The sequence below is a fragment of the Elgaria multicarinata genome, chromosome 3 (genome assembly GCF_023053635.1).
Source record: "Elgaria multicarinata webbii isolate HBS135686 ecotype San Diego chromosome 3, rElgMul1.1.pri, whole genome shotgun sequence".
In the NCBI taxonomy this organism is placed as follows: domain Eukaryota; kingdom Metazoa; phylum Chordata; class Lepidosauria; order Squamata; family Anguidae; genus Elgaria; species Elgaria multicarinata.
In genome coordinates this window covers 27,265,426-27,288,009 of record NC_086173.1, presented here as the reverse complement: position 1 = coordinate 27,288,009, position 22,584 = coordinate 27,265,426, and the positions used below count along the sequence as shown (strand labels likewise).

Sequence of the window (22,584 nt, the reverse complement as noted above, 5' to 3'; positions counted from 1 at the left end):
AGGATCTGTAATGCTTCCCGCCTCCTGTGGTCCTGATCCATATTGGAGACTTACACCTCCAATGGATCACTATTTGGCAATATAAATTGTACATGGTAAGCATGACCACCACCCCATTCTAGATTGGGACCACTAGGGCGGAGGGAGGTGGATTAAAGTTCCCTTATCCTCAAAGCTAGGTTTCTGATCCATGTCAGGGGCCTTGCACTTACTCTTAAGTAAAATAGAAAAGAAAATAGTGTCTTTAAAGTAACATGCACAGCGGTTCTAAGTGATGACAAAAGGAATGATCTCAGATCCAGGAACCCGGTGGTAGACAAGCAAATGTTTGCTCTGCATCAGTGGTTGGGGCAAAACCATTGCTCCAGCATCATGCTTCGTTGAGAAGGACTAGTGACCATTTTTTGTGTGTTCACCTTCCCCTCCTTCTCTTGCTGGGCTAGAATCAGAGCTGGAACAAAAATGTGCAAAAGAACTGACATCGGCCAGATGTCCTCAGTTTTAAACAAGCAAGCAAAACACAAAGCCAGGCAAAATGGTCTCATTGTTTGTGCTCAAACTGCCAAGTAAGCGTGAGGGCACATGCGACCGAACTAAGTTCTACCACTGAAGCTAAGTAGGTGGGACCATGGAAGCTGCTTGGATGGGAGACCACTTGGAACCCTACCTCAGCTGCTCTGAGAAAGAAAAGCGGGTATAAGTTAGAAAACAAACAGGCTGGCTTTGAATTGAGCTAGAAGGGTGCTGAGGTTTACAATTCACATTAACACCACACAAATCTCAAAATTTGTTCTGTGGATTTTCACAAATTGGTCACTTTGTGACAACCTGGGTAGGACAGTTCTGATTAATCCCCCACCCACTTCACATTTGTTTCAGCTCTAGTTCGAATGCAACAGCAGGATCCACAAAAAAGGGCATTTCCACCCCCTCCCAGTTGTTCTAGTGCTACTACTCTAGGTTCAATTCACAGACAGAAGGCCCTTGTGGAAGCGAGGGAAGGCCTAGCATGTTCGCCCCATTTTGCTTTTTGAGTCACAAAAGATTTAACAGCATATATATGTACAGGCTGCAGAAGGAGCTCAAGAAAGCCGTAGAGTGGGTCAGTGCCCACCTGATGGAATGGAACTTGCTAAAGGGCCAGAGAGGTGAGTGAATTCCCCCTCTCTCCTTTCTTTGTTGTTGCTGTTGTATTATTATAGATATGGATATAATCTGTTGTTTGATCAGGCAAGGGACCTAGAGGTGTTGCCAAGCTCAGTCTCGGCTGGACCCAAAAATCTGCAGGAGAAACGAGAATACGTAGATGATGTCCAGGTAGATGTTGAGGGCTCCAAAGATGTATTCTTCTGGGCTCATAGCATAGCGGCGATTCCCCATCAAGAGCTGCGTGTCAAAGGCCAGGAACTGAGGAGACAAAAGCCAACACAACAGAGGTTAACAGTGCCATGCTATGCATGTCTGCTCAGAAGTAAGCCCCACTGAGTTCAATGGGATATACTCCCAGGTAAGTGAGTATTGGACTGCAGCCTAATTGTGTGACCCTGTTGTCATCCCCCAATTTCTCCTGGGTGTCATGTTGAACCCTACTGCCCCTGTTTTGGGAGAAGATGTTTCAAGTAATCAATCAGAATCAGATTCAGAACTAGAAGAGGCGGCGCCAGACACCAGCCAGCCTGTACCAGTGGGGGAGGAAGCTCTCACAGGCGATTCCCCAGCTGGGAGTCATCCCTCTCCAGAATTTATCTCCTCAAGGCCAAATCCTTCACACTCAGTGGGAAGTGAGTTTTTTTTCTGGAGGAGAGCATCCTGACAAGCTAGCTGATGCTAGGGTCCACCGGAAACTAAAACGCACAGAGTGGAAGGAAGGTGTGAGAAAGTCGGTCCGACTAGGATTGCGCCAGAACCTGCCTCCGCACCAGGCTCTCTGAAGTTACGGGTGTTTGGGAAGTGGCTTCCTATTCTTCTTGAGCAGACAATTGTCTTGCTTAGTTTGCATAGTTTTGCCTAGGGGGAAGTTTCCAAGAGATTAGACTCTCTTCAGGTGGAAGAGATGTTTGCTGCTTAATAAAAGCTTTGTGGATTACTTAGCAGGCCTCCTCATTTGCCTCCCATCAAAAGCAGGAGTTTTCTTAGAAACACAACACTGACTTCCAAAGTGTTCAGTGTATGACCCTCATGGCAGGATTAGAGGACACACCTTCAGGTGTCATTTGTATGCATTGCAGCACCTGGTGAAATTCCCTCTTCATCACCAAATTAAAGCTGCAGGAGCCCTGCCCTGAATGACCAGATACAAAAGAGGGCAGGGCTCCTGCAGCTTTAACCGTAGCGATGGAGAGGGAATTTCACCAGGTGCTGCATGCATGCCAATGACACCTGCTGACATTCTCTTTTCTATACAACTGTTAAAGATACAGGAGCCCTGTCCTCCTTTCCATAGGGCCACCCTAAAGAGCTATTTAAAAACATTTAAAGCCAAATGCACTTTCTCATGGGAGCAGAGGCAGCATCAAGGTAGGCATGGTTGGCCCCTTGCTAAGGGCCCACACCCCTGCAGGGACCCACTGATAGGAGACCCTACCCTTCATACTGCAACCTGCTTGTTCACCTGCCTCTTAATCTGGTGATGGTGAGAGGAGCCGCAAATGCTTCTGCCCACTTGCTTACTAGCTCTCTGCCTGTCAAGCGGCAATGATGAAAAAAGGACAAGGAGCAGTAGCAGCTGGTGACAATGGCAATGAGAAGGTAGGCTCAGTGAAGGAGGGGGCCCATTGAGGATGACTTGCCCAAGAGTCCTCAAAAGCCAAGAACCAGCACTGCATGGGAGGGAGCTACACAATGATGGGGCTACCACTGAAAAGGCCCTGTCAATTGATCCCATCAACCTGAAGGACCTTACTGGCAGGTACGTGAGCAGGGTCTCTGCAGCTGATCTTAAGGTCCACGCAGGCTCACGTAGGTGCAGGAAGTCCCAAATGTAGCCTGTTCCTAATCCATATACAACTTTAAAGGTAGCAACCAACACTTTTAATTGGGCCCAGAAAAGCAAAGGCATTCCTCCGTACATGTAAAAAGCAGCAGTTAAAGGAACATATTTCAACTGAAGATAAATATCAAAGCAGCCTGAAAAGAGGCAATTTTTAAAATGTAGCTTTCTTTAAAACAATAAAACAGTCTTTGCTGATGAAAAGTCAACAAAGTTGGTTCCAGGTGGACCTCTCTAGGGAAGACGTTTCACAATTTGGGGGCCACCACAGAAAAAGCCTGCTCATGAATAGCCACCTGCCGAATCTATGTATGGGGGTCGGGTCTCAGGTGATGATCTCAGGACTCTGGCAGGGACTTACTTACTTACTTACTTACTTATTTATTTATTTATACCGCCCAGTAGCTGAAGCTCTCTGGGCGATTATATATTAAACAAGGCACATATTCCCTGCGTGCTTTGTTTAAAGGGGAAAAGGGGGCTTTTATTTGCCACTGCCAAATTCGGCAGCAGCAATTCCAGCCAGGATGTGAATGTGTGTGTAGCTCATGGTGAGTCCTAGGGTTTGCAAATTGGGCCCTGGACCCCTGGTAATTTCCCATTCCTGATCTATGGGCTAAATGCCAATGACTGCTAAGAACCCAGTGACTGCTAAGAACATGCCCGCCATCTCACGTAATCCTGTTGCATTGTTCCAGAAAGACCCAGAGCATCATCCAGGGGGAAATCGCATTTCCTTACCGTCGTTTCTCCACTCCTGCTTTTGTCCCTCATTACTTCCTCTTTCTGCCCAGCGGGGAAAGAGGAAGTAAATAAAGACCATTCAGGGATCAGTTTTTATCACGCCACTTTTCCTGCACACAGCAGGAAATTGCAGCACATTTTTTTTTTAAAAAAAAAGTCAGATTAAAAGGAGTCTATTTTGCGATGGAAAAACGAGCAGAAGGAGCAGGAGGCTGACAAGGCAGACGATGTCTAAATGCCGCACAACCATCCATAAGTGGGCAGTAGCGAGTGTGCAATAAAACATTCATCTGATGAACCTCACAATTACTGGAAGGGAGCAGAAAAGTCACTGCACTTGCTGGAGCTTCTCTTTGATTTTTTCATTTAATGCAATCTCCCCCCGCAACATGTTCTTCTAATGCAGCCTTCCCCAACCTGGTGCTCTCCAGCCCCAACACATCTGGATGATGCCAGACTGGGGACAGCTCTTCTAATGTAATCTTTAGTTTGTGGCTTTCTTTTCTTTTACATTTCGCTTCTTTGTTGCATCTGAAAGCCTACTTAAGATGCATGGCAAAGGCTGAGATTCATATTTGTGGTTTGGTCACCTGATAAATCATGGGTAATCAGTGGTGCAAAGCACAGTTATCAGGAAGCTGTAGGGGAACATCCCTGTTTTGTTTGGAAGTAGAAGTCACAAGCCAGTTTATTCCAGTGCTGTTAACATGGTTACAGGAAACAAAGGCATGATAACCTTGTTGGCTGAGGGCACTGGGCCATTAGATTAGGTTGGCCCATATATTAGTATATCTTCCCTATCACTGAGTAAATGCGTAAGTCTAGGATTCAAAGTCCCCAGAATTAACAAGCAGAGATGACTAAATAGAAATGGATGAAGCTGAGCTGAAACTGGGTAGCAGGGAGGGGATGATTTTTTGCAAAACTTTTATCAGCTAAGAAAAGCAACACAAACAGAGAACGGTTTTTCAGTTCCTGAAAAACCACTGTGTGTGTGTGTGTGTGTGTGTGTGTGTATGTGTGTGTGCGCATGCGCACACACATTTGTGGAAAACCAAACACAACTATGATGCATTCTCAAACTTGTGAACTCACAGGCTGTGGCTGAACTGAGTTACTCAACCTATTAGTGTGTGTGTGCGAGCTATCAGCTTCAGGCGTGTGTATACTAAATAAAAAGAGAGCCAGTGTGGTGTCACAGAGAGCAGTGTGGTGTAGTGGCTAACGTGTTGGACTGTGAGTCAGGAGATCTGGGTTCTAGTCCCCACTCAGACATGGAAACCCAGTGGGTGACTTTGGGCCAGTCACAGACTCTCAGCCCAACCTACCTCACAGGGTTGTTATTGCGAGGATAACATGGAGAGGATAAGGATTATGTACGCTGCCTTGGGCTCCTTGGAGGGAAAAAGGCAGGATATAAATGTAACAAATAAATAAATAAATAAATAAATAAAATAAACTGTTACTGATGACTTTGGCTCAAAAAACCCTCAGGGTTTACTGAGATGAAAATAATCATTTAGGCAAAAGCCTACATTTCTGGCTTTTGTGCACACCCAAAAATCTGACAGCTGGTGCAGAGAGCCAGGATAGAGTGTTGGACAGGGAGTCAGAAGACCCCACTCGGCCATGGAAACCCACTGGGTGACTTTGGGCCAGTGACAGACTCTCAGCCCAATCTACCTCACAGGGTTGTTGTGAGGATAAAGTGGAGAGGAGGAGGATTGTGTACGCTGCCTTGGATTCCTTGAAGGAAAAAAAGGTGGGATATAAATGTAATAACAATAAATAAAGAATAAGAAAGAAAGAAAGCTTTAAAAAAAACACCCGGACTGTTGGGTTACTTAGGGATGACTGAATCTGTCAATTTCAATCTCTTTCAATTTCTTATTTTTCCAATCCCAAATTCAGTTCATCCTGAACTTTGAGATTTTTTTTTTTAGAAATGTCCACATGAAAATTCGTAAGCATTTGGGTGCACATTTCTTCTCATACATGCAGTTTTGTATTCATTGTTGCCTAATATACACATTTTTTTGCCATCAGTTTTCCTAATAAATTGCATTCTTAATATTATTTTCCCCAATATATATATTTTTGATTGGAGACGTCTATTGAAAAATGCAGAGAAGTAAATACAACCTTTAACTAGCTGAATTTCCTCTCCCAAGGAACCCTGGAATCTGTAGCTCTGCAAAAACAGTAGCTAAAGAACTCTAAGAGAACATTCACAGCACCTTCAACAAAGTTATGGTGATCGTATGGAAAGGAGGACAGGGCTCCTGTATCTTTAACTATTATATAGAAAAGGGAACTTCAGCAAGTGTAATGTGTATGCATGCAGTAGCTGATGAAATGCCCTCTTCATCACAACAGTTAAAGCTGCAGGAGCCCTACCCTCTTTTGTAACTGGTCAAGAGGGCAGGGCTCCTGCAGCTTTAACTGTTGTGATGAAGAGGGAATTTCACCAGATGCTGCATGCATACAAATGACACCTACTGAAATTCCCTGTTCTATACAACAGTTAAATATACAGGAGTCCCGTCCTCCTTTCCATATGGTCACCCTACATGCCTATGTTTGGAGCGATGAATATAAGGCACAGCTAGGCTTTGCAACAATGTACAAGTCATCGGTTTCATTTCGCCTGAGTGTGTGCCGTGCCACAAAACCAGAAGCCTATGAACCGGGCTGGAGGGAGATTTGGAAGACAAGTTCCCTTGATTCAGAAAGTCTCACCCTAGTACAAAGCTGAGCCCAAGTGCTGGTTCTGAATTTGGACCCAGCTTGCACTAGTTTTGAGGCCTGCCATTGATATCACAAGCCTTTCCCCCTTCTTAGCCCTCACTGGTGATGAGCAGCCATGGCAAGGTCTCAAAGCAGGCCTCCTTCCTTCCCTGATTCCTAGAATACTGCAATGGGAACTTCTCAGGCACAAGCCTTGGGAAATATAGGCAGCTGAGTCCATATGAACTAAGGTGTCATGGAGAAATGCATTTCCCAGGGCCTCTTCCTCCTGGGGCACTTGTGTTGATGCATTCTAACCACCAGGAGGACTCACTTAGGGGCCTCCAGGGAGACCTTGTTGCTGCTGTAGCCTTACCATGTCCACTACAAGGTAAGTTTGGGGAATGGGGTAGCGTTCCATGGGGAGCTTATGGAGGGGAAGTGTTTAGACTCTGTCATAGTCCCAAATGACATCAATGGAGGCATGACCAGGTTTCCGGATTCTGAATTAAGAATGTATAGAAGAACCCTGCTAGATCGGAGGTCCATCTTTTCCAACATTCCGTTCATACGGTGACCAAGCTGAAGGGACATGATGACATCAGTACCCTCTCACCCATGTTCCCCTGCAACTGGTGCACATAGACATATTGCTTCCGATACTGGAGGTAGCATATAGTCCTCAGGATTAGCAATTCAGGTGGGGGCGGGAGGTATGTTGGGGTTTGCCCATGATCACTGAGATTGAATCCTGAACATTCAAGGACTTGAACACAAACCTTTCAGATTGGAATATATAACCATAAATATATAATGTACAAAGGGAGGCTCTTCTTGTCTATGGCCAGGAATGGCTACCTGGGAATGCTGGGTGTACTGCTGACATGTTAACCTCTGAATTCTCACTGCCAATATGGGGAAATGTGCTGTAAAGATTGGTAAAGCTTGCTTACCATAGTAAATACGATTGCACCCAGCACAGCATAAATAGCCTGGAGCCACGGCACCTATAGGGAAAGAGATCAAGAGATTGGTCAGCCAAAGATGGATGGAAATAATGCAACCCACTTGGGATGGTGAATGGCCAGCCATCTGTAGAAACTGAAGGTGCAGCTAGGTTCAACTCACCCAAAGTAAACAATGGCCCTTTCTACACTGGCCTTTTTTCCAGGGATCATTCCTTTGCCTCTAAATGACACACAGGCCATGGCTAGACCAGGCTTATATCCCGGGATCATCCCTGTACATCCAACTGACACACAGGGGATACCAGGAGCAGGCAGGGACGACCCCTCCATTTGCCTGGGATAATCCTTAGGTCTAGCTAAGGTCACAGGGGAACCTGGGAGGATGATCCCTCCATTTCCCCAGGACTTCTGGGACCACTGTTATCCCAGTTTTACCCACGGTAGGATGGATGTGCATCTGTGAAACAGCACCCAGAAAGATTCCAAGCTGCACTTTGACCATTCACACAGCATCCTTCAATTTCCTTGCTATTCCCTCGGCACCTAATAATTAAGTACTTGTTGATGCAATTAACATACCATTAGCCAGAATCCTGTGTTTGGTATTCTCATTGCTGTCAACAGCTTAATGGTAAGATGAGCTATATGAGACACCAGTGCAATGGAGGAACAATATACTGTCACCATTTTACTTTAGGAGTAATACAATTGCGGTATCTACAGAGGCCCTTTTTCCCTTCCAAGGCTCAGGACCCTTTCCAGAAGACAGAGAAAGGTAGAAGTGAGAAACTCCCCTCCATTCCATACCTCTTGGGGACTATATTCCAGTGGTGGGCGGGGCTGAAGGAAAAAAGAGGTGTGGCCAAAAAACAGCACACTTTAATGTAAAATTATTACTGCCAGTAACTAATCCTTAGGAGAGCCATTTCAACCTTTTAGAACGAGGAAAAATCCAGTAATCTACCAAACAATTGGCCTTCGGAGTAAGGGAAATGGGGTATGGCCATCTGGAAAGTCTGGAGGGCTGAATTGGGACCCTAAGAGGCCTGGATTTGGCCCATGAACCTGGGGTTCAACACTCCTGCTTTATTGATTGCCTGATTTGTCCTTCCCGTCACTCCATTCCTCCTGAATTCCAATTTAACTAGGAAAAATGTAAAAAAAATAACTCTGGAATTGGGGCATGGGGCATTTGCAGCGGTCTTCAGTTCCGTGATGTCTTCCCAGCTCCGCCCCACCCCATGACACCAGCGTGCATTAATAAAACACTGCATAAATCAAAACAAACCCACAATGCCCCAAGTTTACTCTGTACAGCACCATGTACATTGATGGTGCTATATAAATAAATAATAATAATAATAATAATTGCCATTATATAAAATTGCATCAAGATTCTTTTTGTGCGGTGTTTTACTGCTGCGTTCCTGAACATTGGCCAAACACCACCAGAAAGAATTTTGATGCAATGATGTGTACGATCAGATCAAGACTGTTGTTTGTTCATTTTGGTTTTTGGACTTTTCATTGATGTCCACATGTGCATTGGTAATGTGGATAGGTTACGGGGGGCGGGGGGAGACACAAATGAACAGAAAGCTGAGACAAACTGTGTTTGCACTGTGGTCTGTACAAAACATGAATTAAAGAACCAAGCAACAGATAAATTCCTCATGCACCATTTCCATTACAGAAACAAGACCAATACACTGGGAACTCCGAAATGTAGGAAGAAATGCCAAATTCAATAAGCAATAAATTGGACTCGATTGGAAGAAATGCAAATAGGGAGGCGTTTGGAAGCCCTGGGATGTTTGGGGCAGATCCATTTCTTGGCGCCCTGGGCCTCTGAACACAGGAAGCATCAGGATGAGAGAATCAACATGGTTTGAAGTTTTTGTGGTTCTCCAATTACCACATCAAATCTCCGTTCACCTCATACTCATTCCAGAATGTGAGCCTTTCCCCACTTTTTTTTTTCAAACAGGAAAGGTCGTATTGGGGCACATTTTTTTAACGCGCACACCCAAATGCATACTCCCTCCCCCTTGAATAAAGCATGAAAATGTCACGCACACCCCCCCCCCCAAAAAATCCACATTTTTCTAGCAAATGTGAGCTTTGGACGAGAAATGCATTCCTGTTGCATTTACATTCAGGTTTGTGAACACGTAACGAACAGAAAGAGAATTATCGTATGACCCTATCTCTGAGTCCAATGAAGAACAGTTGAAAGAGCTGGGCATGTTTAGCCTGGAAGATTCAGGGGAGATGTGATAGCTGTCTTCGAAGGAGTGCCATGCAGATGACGGAGCAGACATGAGCACTGCAGGTAAGCAGATTTTGGCTAAACATTAGGATACATTTCCTAATGGGAAGAGTGGAACAGACTGCCTCAGGAGATGATGGGCAGGCTCTCCTTCATTGGAGGGAATTAAGCAGAGGCTGGATGGCTTTCTGACAAGGAAGCTGTAGTTCCAGCCTGCATTGCAGATCCTGCCTTGAGCAGCGGGTTGGACTAGATGGCCTTTAGGATCCCTTCCAACTCGATCAAACATTCTACGATTCTATCTCTAGTGAGACGTTTGCCCTTCCTTTTGAGCAGCCTTATGGAAACCAAGAGGCTGACAATTTCTGCCTGCAGAACTCAGCTGGTGGCTTTCCTTTCTCTGTCAAACAAATGGGGCGAAAGGAAGAGTAAACCCTGGGTATCCAGTTAGTTCTTTTCCATCAGCGATTGGGGGGACGGGACTTAGGAGCCTGATTTCCTTGGTGTAATGAGACAAGGACGCCACCAAATTCACCTTGGACCTGGATACCTCAGAAATTTGGGCAGCATTCCTCTCCCTTCCTTGTCCCTGTTAATATTTAAGATAAATGTATGACAGGAATGTGTTGTACATTTATTACACAACCTGATAACATCTCCTTAGTGCATTATTGGTCCTGGTGTCGATGATGGGAGCACTAATTCACCTGGGCCAGATTTTGAACAGCTATCTACCTTTATACTTACAATGCCAATTAAGAAATAATAATTACAAAAGGCATTAAGGGACCTGTTTGTTGTTGGGAGTATGTGGAGTTACAGAGGACCAACATGGATCATGTGGTAAAACCTTCCTGGCACTGGCAACTACAAGTGAGAGATCATATGACTGAGGGGGGCGGGCCCTCCCACTTTAAAAGAATATTTCTGGCACCTAGAAAATTGACTGTCCAGGGGAAGGTTAGCTCTCTCTCCGACATGCTAGTCTTATGTGTCTCAGGTTCCCGCCTGTATTCAATGAGGCAAGCATTCAAACATGCAATCCCCCAATCAGAAACAATTTTACCACATGATCTGCTATTTGTGTAGATTAGGCCCGAGTTACGGATCTGATAAGTGACAAAAAGAGATTCCCCTTATAATACATGTCAGGGCTGGGAAATGTGTGACCCTCCAGATGTGGTTGGTCACCTATACCCCACCATTGGCTCTGCTGGCTAGGGCTGATAGAAGTTGTAGTCCAACCACATCTGTAGGTCCCCACACAATATAGGCCATAGGCTCAAAGAAGTGGATAAGATGGTTGCACTCTCTGCATTCCAGAGGTGCCCCATCCCTGGTTTATAATGGAGCCTAAAGACAGGGCATGTTGGGGACAGAGTGTCTATTTTATAGAAGTTCTCTATTTGAAGGGCTATCACAGGTAGGGATGTCAGAGGAATCCATTTTGGGAATGGTGCTCAATAAGGTTTTGCTTTTCCCCCGCCCCTGCCCACCAAATGGTGGCTTGTGGATCTCTGAGCTGCCTCAACTCACCATATGCTGAGTCAGACAAGCTTGCTGTTTCTGCTTTTTATTTGAGAAATCGCAATTTTGTTCAAAATTGCAGGCATAATGCGTCTTTTATTTTTATGCAAATTGCACTATTTATGGCCAGAATTTTGTGCAAATTGTGATTTTCATAAGTATTCCCAGCCACGAATTTGCACAAATCGCAACTCAGGGAAAGAACCCTCCCCCCCCCCCATGAGCTCTCACCGGGCAACTGAGGACTGTCTGGCGGCTTGCTCTGCACACACGCTGGGACTGGCAGGGGAGTTTGCCCATCCCAACGGTCTTCTATTTGAAAGTTCCTTCTATTTGGAGGGCTGTGGAGTCCAAGTCTGATTTAAAGATCAAGAGAAATATTCTCCGGTGCCTGGAAATATTTTTATTATGACCAATGTGTTTTAAAAAGGACTTTCTTTTCTTAGGGGTCACTTTTCTTTCTTCAAATCTGTCACAAAGATCAGTCTTTCCAATGCTTCTTCTTTCTTATAATACTTGAGAACTGGAGAAAAATAAGTGCCCCCCACTTCCGGAGAAAGGAAAGTTTTTTCTGAAGTGTTGGGCTTAGCAGAAGGTTTTTTCCAGGCACCAGAGAATATTTTCTCTTCTGTTTCAGGAAACAGAAGTGCTACCCCCTCTTGCTGTTTCCTTAAAGGTCAAGAACCATATAAAGGTCAAGCCAGGGTCTTCAAGTGCTCCATCAACCTAGAGAGCAGACGCACAGGCCACCTGGTCATAGACTTCCTTATGGTGGTGAGCTGTATTATATGTCTATTTGAACGAGAGTAATGATTTTTTACATTTGCATCTACACCTATACACGAATCCACACAAGTGCACGGCCGGCTTTACCATTAAGCGGAAGGAAGTGGGCACAGCAGGTGGCGGAGGAAGGGAAGAGCTCTCCCCCTGCAAAAGTCTTGCTGCTTCTTGCTGGCCATGCAGGCAACCGGCAGGCCCAAGAAGCAGCAGCCACTCAGTCTCCCGCGAACCTCGCGCCTCGCCTCCCGACCCTGCTGGCCAGCTGGCTTACATTCCTTAGCAGAGACAGGCACACCCGTGTTGCCAGCACGCTGCCTCTGTAAGGTCTTTCTGCTTTCAGGAGCTGCACTGGACGGACGCACAGGCGCCGTGAGACTCCTGAAGACCTTACAGTGGCAGCCTGCTGGCGGCGGGCAGATGTGCCTGTTCACGCTCGGAAAAGTAAGTTGCCTGGCAGTGGGCAGGGTCGGAAGGCGAGGCGCAGTGAGGTGACTGAGCAGCTGCTGCTTCTCGGGAGCATGCGGGAGGGGGCGGAGGAGACCGCAGGGAGGAGGGGATCACAAAAGGGGGAGAGGAGAGGAGGGAGCCGTGGGGGCACAGTGGGTCCCTGGCTCTTCAGGCCGGGTCTACACAAATGCTATGTAAATCGCTGTCTTCTTTTGTTCTCTTTTGGGGTGACGCATAAGTAGCCACCCTACATGGGGAGCAGAACTCATTAGTGGCCAACGGCATGCCGGTCTGGGACCGGAGACATCCATCACTTCAGTATGTGTTAGTCTTTGTGAACATCAGCCCTCAGCATCTGTTGTTTCCTCAAGTTGCCAGTGAACAAAGACAGAACCCTCTCTCCGTAGAGGGGAGAATAGATTTAACACTGAGAATACTGACGCCTCAGCAGTTCTCAAAAGGAGGTGGATCATGTCTATGCCCGAAGTACCCCCCTCTCATTCAACATGTACACATCTTTTAGATAATACTTTGCATTAGAAGTTAACTCTGGCCCTTACTACACCATGGATTTTCCCCAGGGTCATCCCTGGGTCTTCCCTGTGAGTCCAAATGATGCACAAGGGACCCTGGGAGCAGGTAGGCATGACCCTCCCATTTTCCTGGGATAACTGCTTCTGCAGTTATCCTGATTTTACCTGCGGTCCCGGGACGATCCCAAGGACCGCGGGCAGTGTGGGCACCATCCCGGATCGTTCCCTCCTCCCCGCCAGTAGCGGGGGTCAGCAGAGGGAAGGAGCCAGGCCGGAGGGAGTCCAGGGACATCAAGGGGGGAGAGGGGTTGGGACTTTTTCGATGTTTTTTTACTTACTTTTCGCTGGAGCGCAATTGCGCTCCGGCTTCTGACTCTTTTTTAAAAAAAATGGTGGGCGCAATAGGCACGACATCCCTCTGGGACGTCTCCCTTCTGTTTGGACACCCAGGGAAAATCGCAGAAGCAGGTAAGTCCATAATCCTCCCCCTCCCTCCCTCTACAACCTCAGGTGTAGAAAGGGCCTCTGTTGCAATGCTCCAGGCTTCAGTGAGCCTTCAAAGTTCAGTTTCTTCTGGCTTGAATAAAGGAAGGGTGTGAATCAAAGGGCCAAAAGTTATTTTGATAACCAGGTGCTCAAAATGGTTCCAGACACAGTGTGTGTGTCTGGGGGTGGGGGGAACGGAAAGCCTAGCCAACCTGGAAACCAAGCAAACAAGCCAAGTTCACAGTGATTAATGGGGGCCTCACAACACAGGCTAACTCACTCTGTTTTATCAACATCTGCCAGTATGTAGCACCTTTTGTCGATAACAGATTGCAGCATGCAATCTCCCTTATAGGGCATCAGTGACTGAGAGCTTCCAACCTCTTTGCCTTCTTTCCCATTTCTCCCACTCCCTACCACAATCAGTTTTCGCCTCATGAACAACTGAACAGTAAACACAGCCCAGGGCCAAACCTTTCAGTTTCAGGAAAGAGCAAGATGGGGGAAGCAGAAGCAACAGTACAGCAAAAGAAACTGAGATAAGGATTGGGAAGTTACAGGGTGAGCATGTTCAGAAAAGAACAGCGAGGACATGAATGAAAGACTCTAAGCCAGTCCAGGCTGGGGATATGCAGATTTTGTAAACATTTACTTCATCTGCATTTTGTGGATTGTCAGCTGCCTTCCATTCCATCGTCCACTCATTGACGGAACCAGGGTTTTTTGAATTCCTCAAATTTATGCAAATTTGTATTTGCACATATTCACACTTGCGCAAATGTTCAAATCCCCCCCCCCCAAATGACACCTTAAACCATGGCTTTAACCGCAGTGGTTAAGCCAGAAAGCCGGGCTGTGTTCAGAAGACACCTTAAACCATGGCTTTAACCATGGTGAATAAAACAAAAGCCTTATTCACCATGGTTAAAGCCATGGTTTAAGGTGTCTTCTGAATGCAGCCTGGCTCTCTGGCTTAACCATCATGGTTAAAGCCATGGTTTAAGGTGTCTTCTGAATGGGCCCAATGTGTATTTTCATGCTTTAGCCTGTGGGGAAAGTGTGCATAATACCCTATTTCTTCGATTGTAAGATGCATGTTTTTCCCATATAAACATCTCTAAAAATGGGGTGCGTCTTTGAATTGCGGGTGGTTTTTTTCTGTTGGTGGTACTGAAATTAGTGTGCGTCTTACAATCGAAGAAATATGGTATCATCCAAATAGGAATATGGGACAACATAATCTGGTTATATACCTGGTAGTAAGTAGACTTGTGGCCAAACTACATGTGGCATTAAATGCATCTTTAATCTCTTCTGGAGAGGATTTGGAGGGGGCCCAGGGAGGCGGGGGAGGAGAAAGAGCTCAGAAGTTCTGTTTCATAAGCAGTACTTTCTGCTTGTGGTATCATGATCCCATCCCTAATGATTCAGCACATCATAACACCTGCCATGTGGGATGGTTGTCACATGTAAAAGAACTAGCCCTCAGTTGCTATCCCTGGAAGCAGACTGTGATCCTTGCTGATGTAAGGAAAAGTTCCTTGTGACTGTTTTCCAGTTGCCTGATAACTATGACAACCACAATGCATTCCTCTTTGTTTTAGCCCTTCTAATGTAAGGGAGCATCTATTTATAGAACTATGTTCTTTGGATGTGGGAGTATATAAGCCTCTGAATTCCAAAAAAAGTCTTCTATATTCATCATCAAAAAAACAGCTTATTGGGCAGCCACCAATACTGCTCCCTTGGGGATCACTGTTGCATTTGCTCCTTCTCTGAGTCTGACTGAGAACCATCTTTTATGCCAAGAAGGACCCTTCTACCAGTGATTGGCTAGTGACCAGGGAGGAGCGTAGTGACCTTCCTCTCTAGTGTGTGTCCTGGCTCACTTTCTTGAATCATGTGGAGCTCTGGTCTCCAAACATCTTTTGTTCCTGCAGTAATCCTGCTCTCTCTTTTGTTCGGAGGTCTGGGTTGTGAAGGTTGAACCATGTTCATGGGGAAGTTGTGGAGAGCAGAAAGGTGAATAAGATGGCCTTTTGGCCTCCATTTTAATATTGCGACTGGGCAGCACAGATGAGACATCACTCAGGCCCTTTCTACACCTAAGAATAATCCCAGGCAAATGGAGGGGTTGTCCCTGCCTGCTCCCAGGATCCCCTGTGTGTCATTTGCATGCACAGGGATGATTCCGGGATGATCCTGGGATAAATGGCTGGTGTAGACATGCCAACAGTCTTCAGCTCTGGACTTCACAGTCCTACTGGGTTTGGAGAAATTGCACAGGGAAGGATGTGGGCCATGGTTCTAGTTCTGATGGCAGAGACAAGATGGGACTTACATATTTGAAAGGAAGCATGATGGCCAGGATGATCCCACTAAACAACAGCACCATCAGCATCACAAAGAGCACGCCCTGGCAAGAGGTGAAGTCATACTGTGGAAGAAAACAAGAGGACATCGTTGTTTTAGTGTACACTGAAAGGATGCATTTCAGCCTCCTACCTAGCTTCCAGGAAGCATATAAGGTCTGTACCTAATATATAAATACAGTATTATTAGGCATTTGCTACTTAATCTAGTATCCAGAGGTGTTTTCTTCCTTCTCCAGTTATACTCCACAACAAAAATGCTGGGGACTTACACTAATATATACTACACAAGCTGTTTATCACATTCAGGTTTAACTATAAACTCCTATAGTATAAATATCTGACTAGTGATGGGAGCAAATCCAGAAATGGGAATAAAAGTCTCTACTCCAATGCAGTCTGAACTCAGACTCTTCTGAATTTGGGCCTAGCTCATAATGACATTTGTCCCTGTGACATGTGTCTACAAAAAGCTTTTGACTCAAAATGGTTTGTGTGTGTTTGTGTGTGTATGTATGTTGGAAGTCAAACGTTTCCCCCAATTACCCAGAAATCTCCTCAAAACAATGCTATGTCATCAAGTCTTCTCAGGTGGCTTCTGGGTAATAAAAAAATGGCAGCAACCAACTGCCAAGCTTGTAAAGAGGGCTGCTGACAGTAAATTCATAAGACCTGAAACATTGCCAAAATGACCCTGTCAAGTCAGCTGATGGAAGAATTGTGTGGCAGGAGCAGCCCTGTCCTCCTGGCCTGGCATCATCTGAACCATTCCTAAATTTGGTCTTGTGTGTGTATGAGTATGAGGGGGGCTACTTCCAGGAAGGGGTTCCTCTCCCAGCCAGCCAGAACCTGTACAGAATCAGGCATAAAGTCAGTGAGTCTCTTTCTTTGCTCCAGGGTGGAAGATCTACTCAGGTAGCCTGCCCCTTCTGTGACTGTGAACAACTTTTTTTGTTTTTGAAACAATGTTTGTATGACACCGTTTATTTATTTATTTATTTATTTATTTATTTATTTATTTATTTATAACATTTATATCCCATCTTAGATCATTAAGTTCTCTGGGCGACGTACAGGTAAAAGCATACAGTATAAAACAGTAAATATATGCAGCTAAAAACAAATTAAACCATGAACCAAGTTAAAACAATATATAATTTTAAAGCAGTAAAACAATTAAAACAGTTAAAACAATGTGCCATCTTAATGAATTTAACCATTGTTAAAAAGCCATGTTTTCACTTGGCGCTGGAATAAAATCAGTGTTGGCGCCAGTTGGGCCTCCAAGGGGAGGGCATTCCACAGTCGGGGTGCCACAACAGAGAATGTCCTCTCCCTTGTCCCACAATGTAAAGTGGTTCCAGAACTCAAAATAAAGAAATAATCAACAAGACATCTGCACCTGCAAATGGGTTGGCAGAATTGGGCAGCGGTGTGTGTGTGGTGTGGGAGGAATCAGCCCTATATTAAGATGCTTATGCTCACCTTGGTCTGGAAACTGAATATGGTGACAGAGAGGCATACTAGGGCCGTGATTCCCAGGCAGAGAAGGACGGACTTGGTGTTGTAGTAGCTGCATGAGGAAGAATGGAAAGAAATAGTATTTCTGATTAGTGATCCAAGCAGTGAGCAAAAGAAAGAACCACAAACAAGGCTGTTTAGAGTTCAGTCGTTCCCTAATGACATGCTTTGGAATATTCTCATGGGCCACCAGAGAATTACAAGTATGCTGCAAGAGATACATGAATGAAATCACTGAAGGCTTCTCTGATGAGCCTCATGGAACATCTCAGATCATCCCTCTGCATGTCTCCTTCCCATTTAGCCTCCACTGAGAGATGGAAATTCTGCTCTGACTGTCAGCAGTCCTCCAGGGTCTTGGGCAAAGAAGGTCTTTTCCATCTCCTGCTACCTGATCTTCCTAATGAGAGATGCCAGGAATTGAAAGCACAGGTTGTGCCACAGAACTACGGCCCCTTCCTTGACAGAGTTCCAGCAAGGGGGTGCAATGTGTTTCTGTGCAGGAGTCCTTGAACTACAGAAGAGCTGGAAATTCTGCACTGTCTCAAGCCAAGCATGTTTGAGTCATCCTATCATTCCCTACAGAGACATAGAAGAACTACCCCATTTTTCTGACCCTTACAAATCCCAATTCTCCAGTAAACAAGCGGGGGATGCAATGCTGACCGACCTTTGGAGAGAAAACCGGGAGGGAGAAGGAATGGAATGGAGTGACTTGAAATCTGAACAGAAGCACTGCGTCATGCAACGGTTTGTTGCAAATCCCATTTATTTCTATATATTTATATTCTCTCCCCAAGCACTCCCTGTTCTAAAAATACAGTGCTAAAAATGGGGCAGAATGTACTGGCTGAGATCTAACTAAATGATTATTATGATGCTCGGGTTGCACACCCCAATCCTAAATGTGTTTTCACAGAAGGAAATGCAACTGATCTCAGTAGGACTTGCTTCCAGATGAAATACATTTAGGATTGCAGCCCAGATTTACGTTTGCTTTCCCTCCCTTTCTTTTCCAACAGTAGAAAAGCTTGCCACAAGGGGCAGATAGCTTCATCACACCAGCGTTATACTGTGCAATCACTGTGAATTGCATGCAAAGGACTCTGAAGTTTTCCAGCTTATAATCTGCTTTTACTGTGAAGGACTCCCATGCATCCTGCTTTAATTGTGCTTCTTAGCCAAAAGAAGCGTCGTATTTTACTACCCCTTTAAGAGCGAATCTTTTGTTGTTCTCCGAGCGGCCACTGGGGACGCAGGAGGAGGATTTTATATGTTTGAACTACAAATTAAACAAATGCTTACAACTGTGTAAGTTTTAAAGATAAAGACATCAAAATTGGCACAGTAATAGATATTAAGGAGGGCTTTCAGCATACCACCTTTGAATCGGATTGGGTCATCCATTGATTTTTAATTAATTTTCACATGTCTCCTCCTTAAACCCTTTTCCTGCTTTGCAAAGGATCTTAGGAGTGCCGCCACCCAGGGTGTGATTTAGCTAACAACAACAATGATGATGGCAGCTTTATGCTATGGGGATAATTCAAGGGAAACGGGTACGTGGGATGAAGCCTTTAGTGTGTATCGCTCTACTTAAGCCAGATCTACACCAAGCAGGATATAACACTTTGAAAACAGTTTGAAAACTGTATATGTAGTGTGTCCTGGGCCTAAACAGTTGTCACTACTGTTATAAACCATTATGAGGCAGTAGTGTAGATCCTGCCTCAGTTTCCTTGGATTCTGAGACCAAGTGATGGCTTTGTTTACTACTACTTGTGCCACATTATTTTTGCCTTAGCACCACCACTGGCAGGCCATCTGACAAATATAGAACAATGAAAATCCATGATGAGATTGTTATTGCGGAAACAAAGGAAGAGTTGTACAAGACCCAGACCACAAAAGAAGCTTCTTTCTAGCTAGCAGCGTTCCTCCTCCAGTTCCCTCCTAGGTCATTGGCTTCAGAATGGATTTGGAGACACAGCAGCTTTGAACTCTCAGCCTGCACTTAGGGCCAAGACACCACATCCTTCTGGAAAGTCAAGAACTGCAATAGCTTTTCTGCTAGGATTTATTCCCTGCTCACTACAGCTTCTTCCCTTGCAGAAATATCAGATTGCAGTCATAATGGTGTTCATCTGCCATCATAATTTGTTCTTATACACAGACATGTTATATGAGGTTCAGGATCCAACATTATGAAAATTTCACTTTTCTTTTTTTAAAAAAGAAACAGATGAGTTTCTAGTCCATATGGCTACAGAAACAAGATTGATGAGGTGTGCACAGTGCCTATTTCAAATATCGGAATCCAAACAGGTGTGTGCGCATGTGTGTCACTTTAGTTGACTAACAGTGCAAGTATATACATGTCTTCTAAGGAGTAAGCCCCATTGCATTCAATGGGTTTTACTCCCAGGTAAATAGCTATAGAAATAACTTTCAAAAAATTAATTGCAATTCATAAAATAATGACTGTTTAAAGTAACAAAAATTAACAGAACAAAAATGAAAGTAACACATTGCAATATTTAAAATTAATCTGAAATGTGATTAATCTTTTATCTCCCAATGCCGCATATCTACGATATGTGCCTTTAGTGTGGGTTAAAATATGGATTCAATAAATACAGAACTGACATTTTGAGCTTTATTTTGCAGTGCCTTATTTGCGTTTGTGTAGACTAGAAAAAGATTCTGTGTTGGAAGGAAATTGGTTATCTCAGTTGCTGTACAGGGATTCCATTTCCAACCTGTGATGTTCTATAGGCACATGATCTTTTAACGGTCTTCAGACAATTGTAATTCATTTGATCCTGATCCTAATCTATCCTGCTCCAAGAAAGAGATTTATATAAAATATTATGAGGAAAGAATAGGCATATGTCTGTAGAAAAGGATATTATATATTGGTACATGTAAATTCTACATAAACACACACAGACACACACAAACAAACATAAGAATCTTACGTCAATGCTACTTCATGCTAGATAAAATAAATAAACATGATCATTTGCCTAGTATTTGTTCAAGATATGATGCAAAGTATACTAGATTTTTCTGTATCTGTTAGTATTGTATTAAAATCCAACCCTATTGATAAAAGGTGGTTGTTGGCATTTTGTTGATTATTGGCTGCAGATTTGCCAAAGTATTTGCTTGTTTTAAATTGGGCCAAAGTTGGAGTATTAGGAAGCACAAGTTTCAGTGCATCTAGAAATTAAGACATATGTTTTTATTTATTTGTTTTGCCTAGGTTAAAAAGAAAAGAAATGAAAAGGGAATAGGCTTGGACTTTCAGATGAAAGGTCAGGGAAGAACTGCCAGAAAGAGCTACCAAGGAGTGAAAAATGCACACATAGTAAAAAGGTGGTAACCATTCAACTTCCTTCTGTGAGTGACCTACCTGGAAAGCATCCCAGTCAGATAGGCCATGGACAGGGTCTGTGGAGAGAAAGGCACTCAGTTACTTCTGAAGCTGGACCAGGAGTCAAGAAAAGAGGCACAACCAATCTTAGGGGTGCGTTCTTTGTGCTTATCCCAGGCAGGCCTGCACAACTAAGTTACAAGCAACCCGCCAGCCATCTATGGTGGTCCACCACATTCAATGAACTTCCTGTCTGTTCCTCCAGGCTTGGAAAAATGAGGGGAAGAGAATGAAGGAATGTGTCACACCATCATCAGAAGCCGGCGTGCTGCATTTGGACTTGTGGGCTACAAGCTATGCAGGCCTGGACTTATCTATGTAACAGATAGAAGATTAGGGGCTGGAACTGGCTTCCTTGTTGTGCCCATGGAACTGGTAGTCTTCTACATTCTCTCCTCATCCCTGCAGCATCCTGTGCACACTCCAAATCTGCTCCGAAGGGTTGGGGGAACAGTTCCATGGGTGCCACAAGGAAGATGGGTCCAAACCATTCAGTGTACAAAAGAACACTGCCTTAAGCACTTGCCTTAAGCAGTCAAGTCCCAGACTTGCTCACACAATCATTGCCCTGGGGATTAAGCTATTTTATTTCTGTGAACTGAGGAATACAGTGAATTGAGCCATACAGCCTTCAAGAATATGTCTCCAATGAATGTAGGCATTCTCCATTCTACAGCTATCCACCCTATTTCCAAGCTTCTTGGGGAAAACAGCAGATCCACTGTGACCAAACACTTTGAACTGAACACTTTGGTGATAAAGTCAGCTGCATCTGCCTAATGGATGCCACTAATTCTGTTGCTAATTTTACATAGGGAAGGACAGCTTCTCTCAGTTTCTTTTTGCAATCTTAAATTCAGCTCATATTGAATTTTAGAACTTCTCCAATCTTAAATTTGGTTCATTCTGAACTTTGAGAATATTTTGTTTTAAGTTGGCATGAAAATCCGAATGCATTTTTGCACATATTTTTCCTAATACATGCATTTATAAAGTTATTTCCCCTAATAAACACATTTTGGTGTGCATGTTTTGATTGAAGAACTTCACTGCAAAATAAGGAGTGTGAATTTTGAAGAAAAAATGAGTTTCCATTCACATAGTGGTCTGAAAGTGCAAAATTAGGTAACTTTGCAACTGAAATAATTTCTCCCCCATCTCTAGTTTATGGATGGGTCCAGAGAATTGTTCAGTCCCATTTTGTTAGGTGAATTTCAATTGCTATAACCTGCCAAAGGACAAAGTCAGTTAGGACAAAGGACCTAACTGGACAAAGAGCTTGGAATAGTGAAGCCTATTGCTTGTTTGCTCAACCTTGCCCATTTTGGCTTGTAACATAAAGCAGGCTTTTTACTTAAGCCCCCGCCCTTTTTTAAATTAAGCCCCCTGCCCACGTTTTCCCCGCCCTCCCTCCCCGTCCCCGTCTCCCTTGTCGCCCTCCGCCATCCCCTCCGTCTCCCTTGTCGCCCTCCGCCATCCCCCTCTCCTGCCGGTCCGGCCTTCCCCCCCATGTCCCCCCCGGGATCCCCCCCCGGCCCAGCGCTGTGCCCAGTCCATGGTTTTCCCCGGCTACTCGCGAGTAAGCAAGTAGCCGCAAAAAGCCACGGACTTCACTAGACATTCCGCAGCCCTGGCCTCAGGCCGGGGCTGCGGAAAAGGCACACCACAAGTGACTTCGCTTATGGCGCACTAAGGGAGGCTTCAGTGTGCCTTGACCCCAGATTCCCCTGTGCATCATCTGGACGCACAGCAGGGAAACCGGGCCTCAAAGCGTGCTAAGGC

The 22,584-nt window shown here is 44.8% G+C and overlaps 1 protein-coding gene across 1 annotated transcript in view; it reads right to left on the bottom strand.

The window, feature by feature from the left end:
* Positions 1 to 112: 112 nt before the first annotated feature.
* Positions 113 to 22,584, bottom strand: part of FAIM2 (Fas apoptotic inhibitory molecule 2) — a 59,327-nt gene continuing 36,855 nt past the window's right edge. The window contains exons 8-12 of the mRNA XM_063123131.1: positions 20,782 to 20,819; positions 17,331 to 17,418; positions 15,815 to 15,910; positions 7,414 to 7,467; positions 113 to 1,407 (exon numbers count right to left, since the gene is read on the bottom strand). Of these exons, the coding sequence (XP_062979201.1) occupies positions 1,258 to 1,407; positions 7,414 to 7,467; positions 15,815 to 15,910; positions 17,331 to 17,418; positions 20,782 to 20,819 (426 nt within the window). The 3' untranslated portion in view covers positions 113 to 1,257. The remainder of the gene's footprint in view (positions 1,408 to 7,413; positions 7,468 to 15,814; positions 15,911 to 17,330; positions 17,419 to 20,781; positions 20,820 to 22,584) is intronic.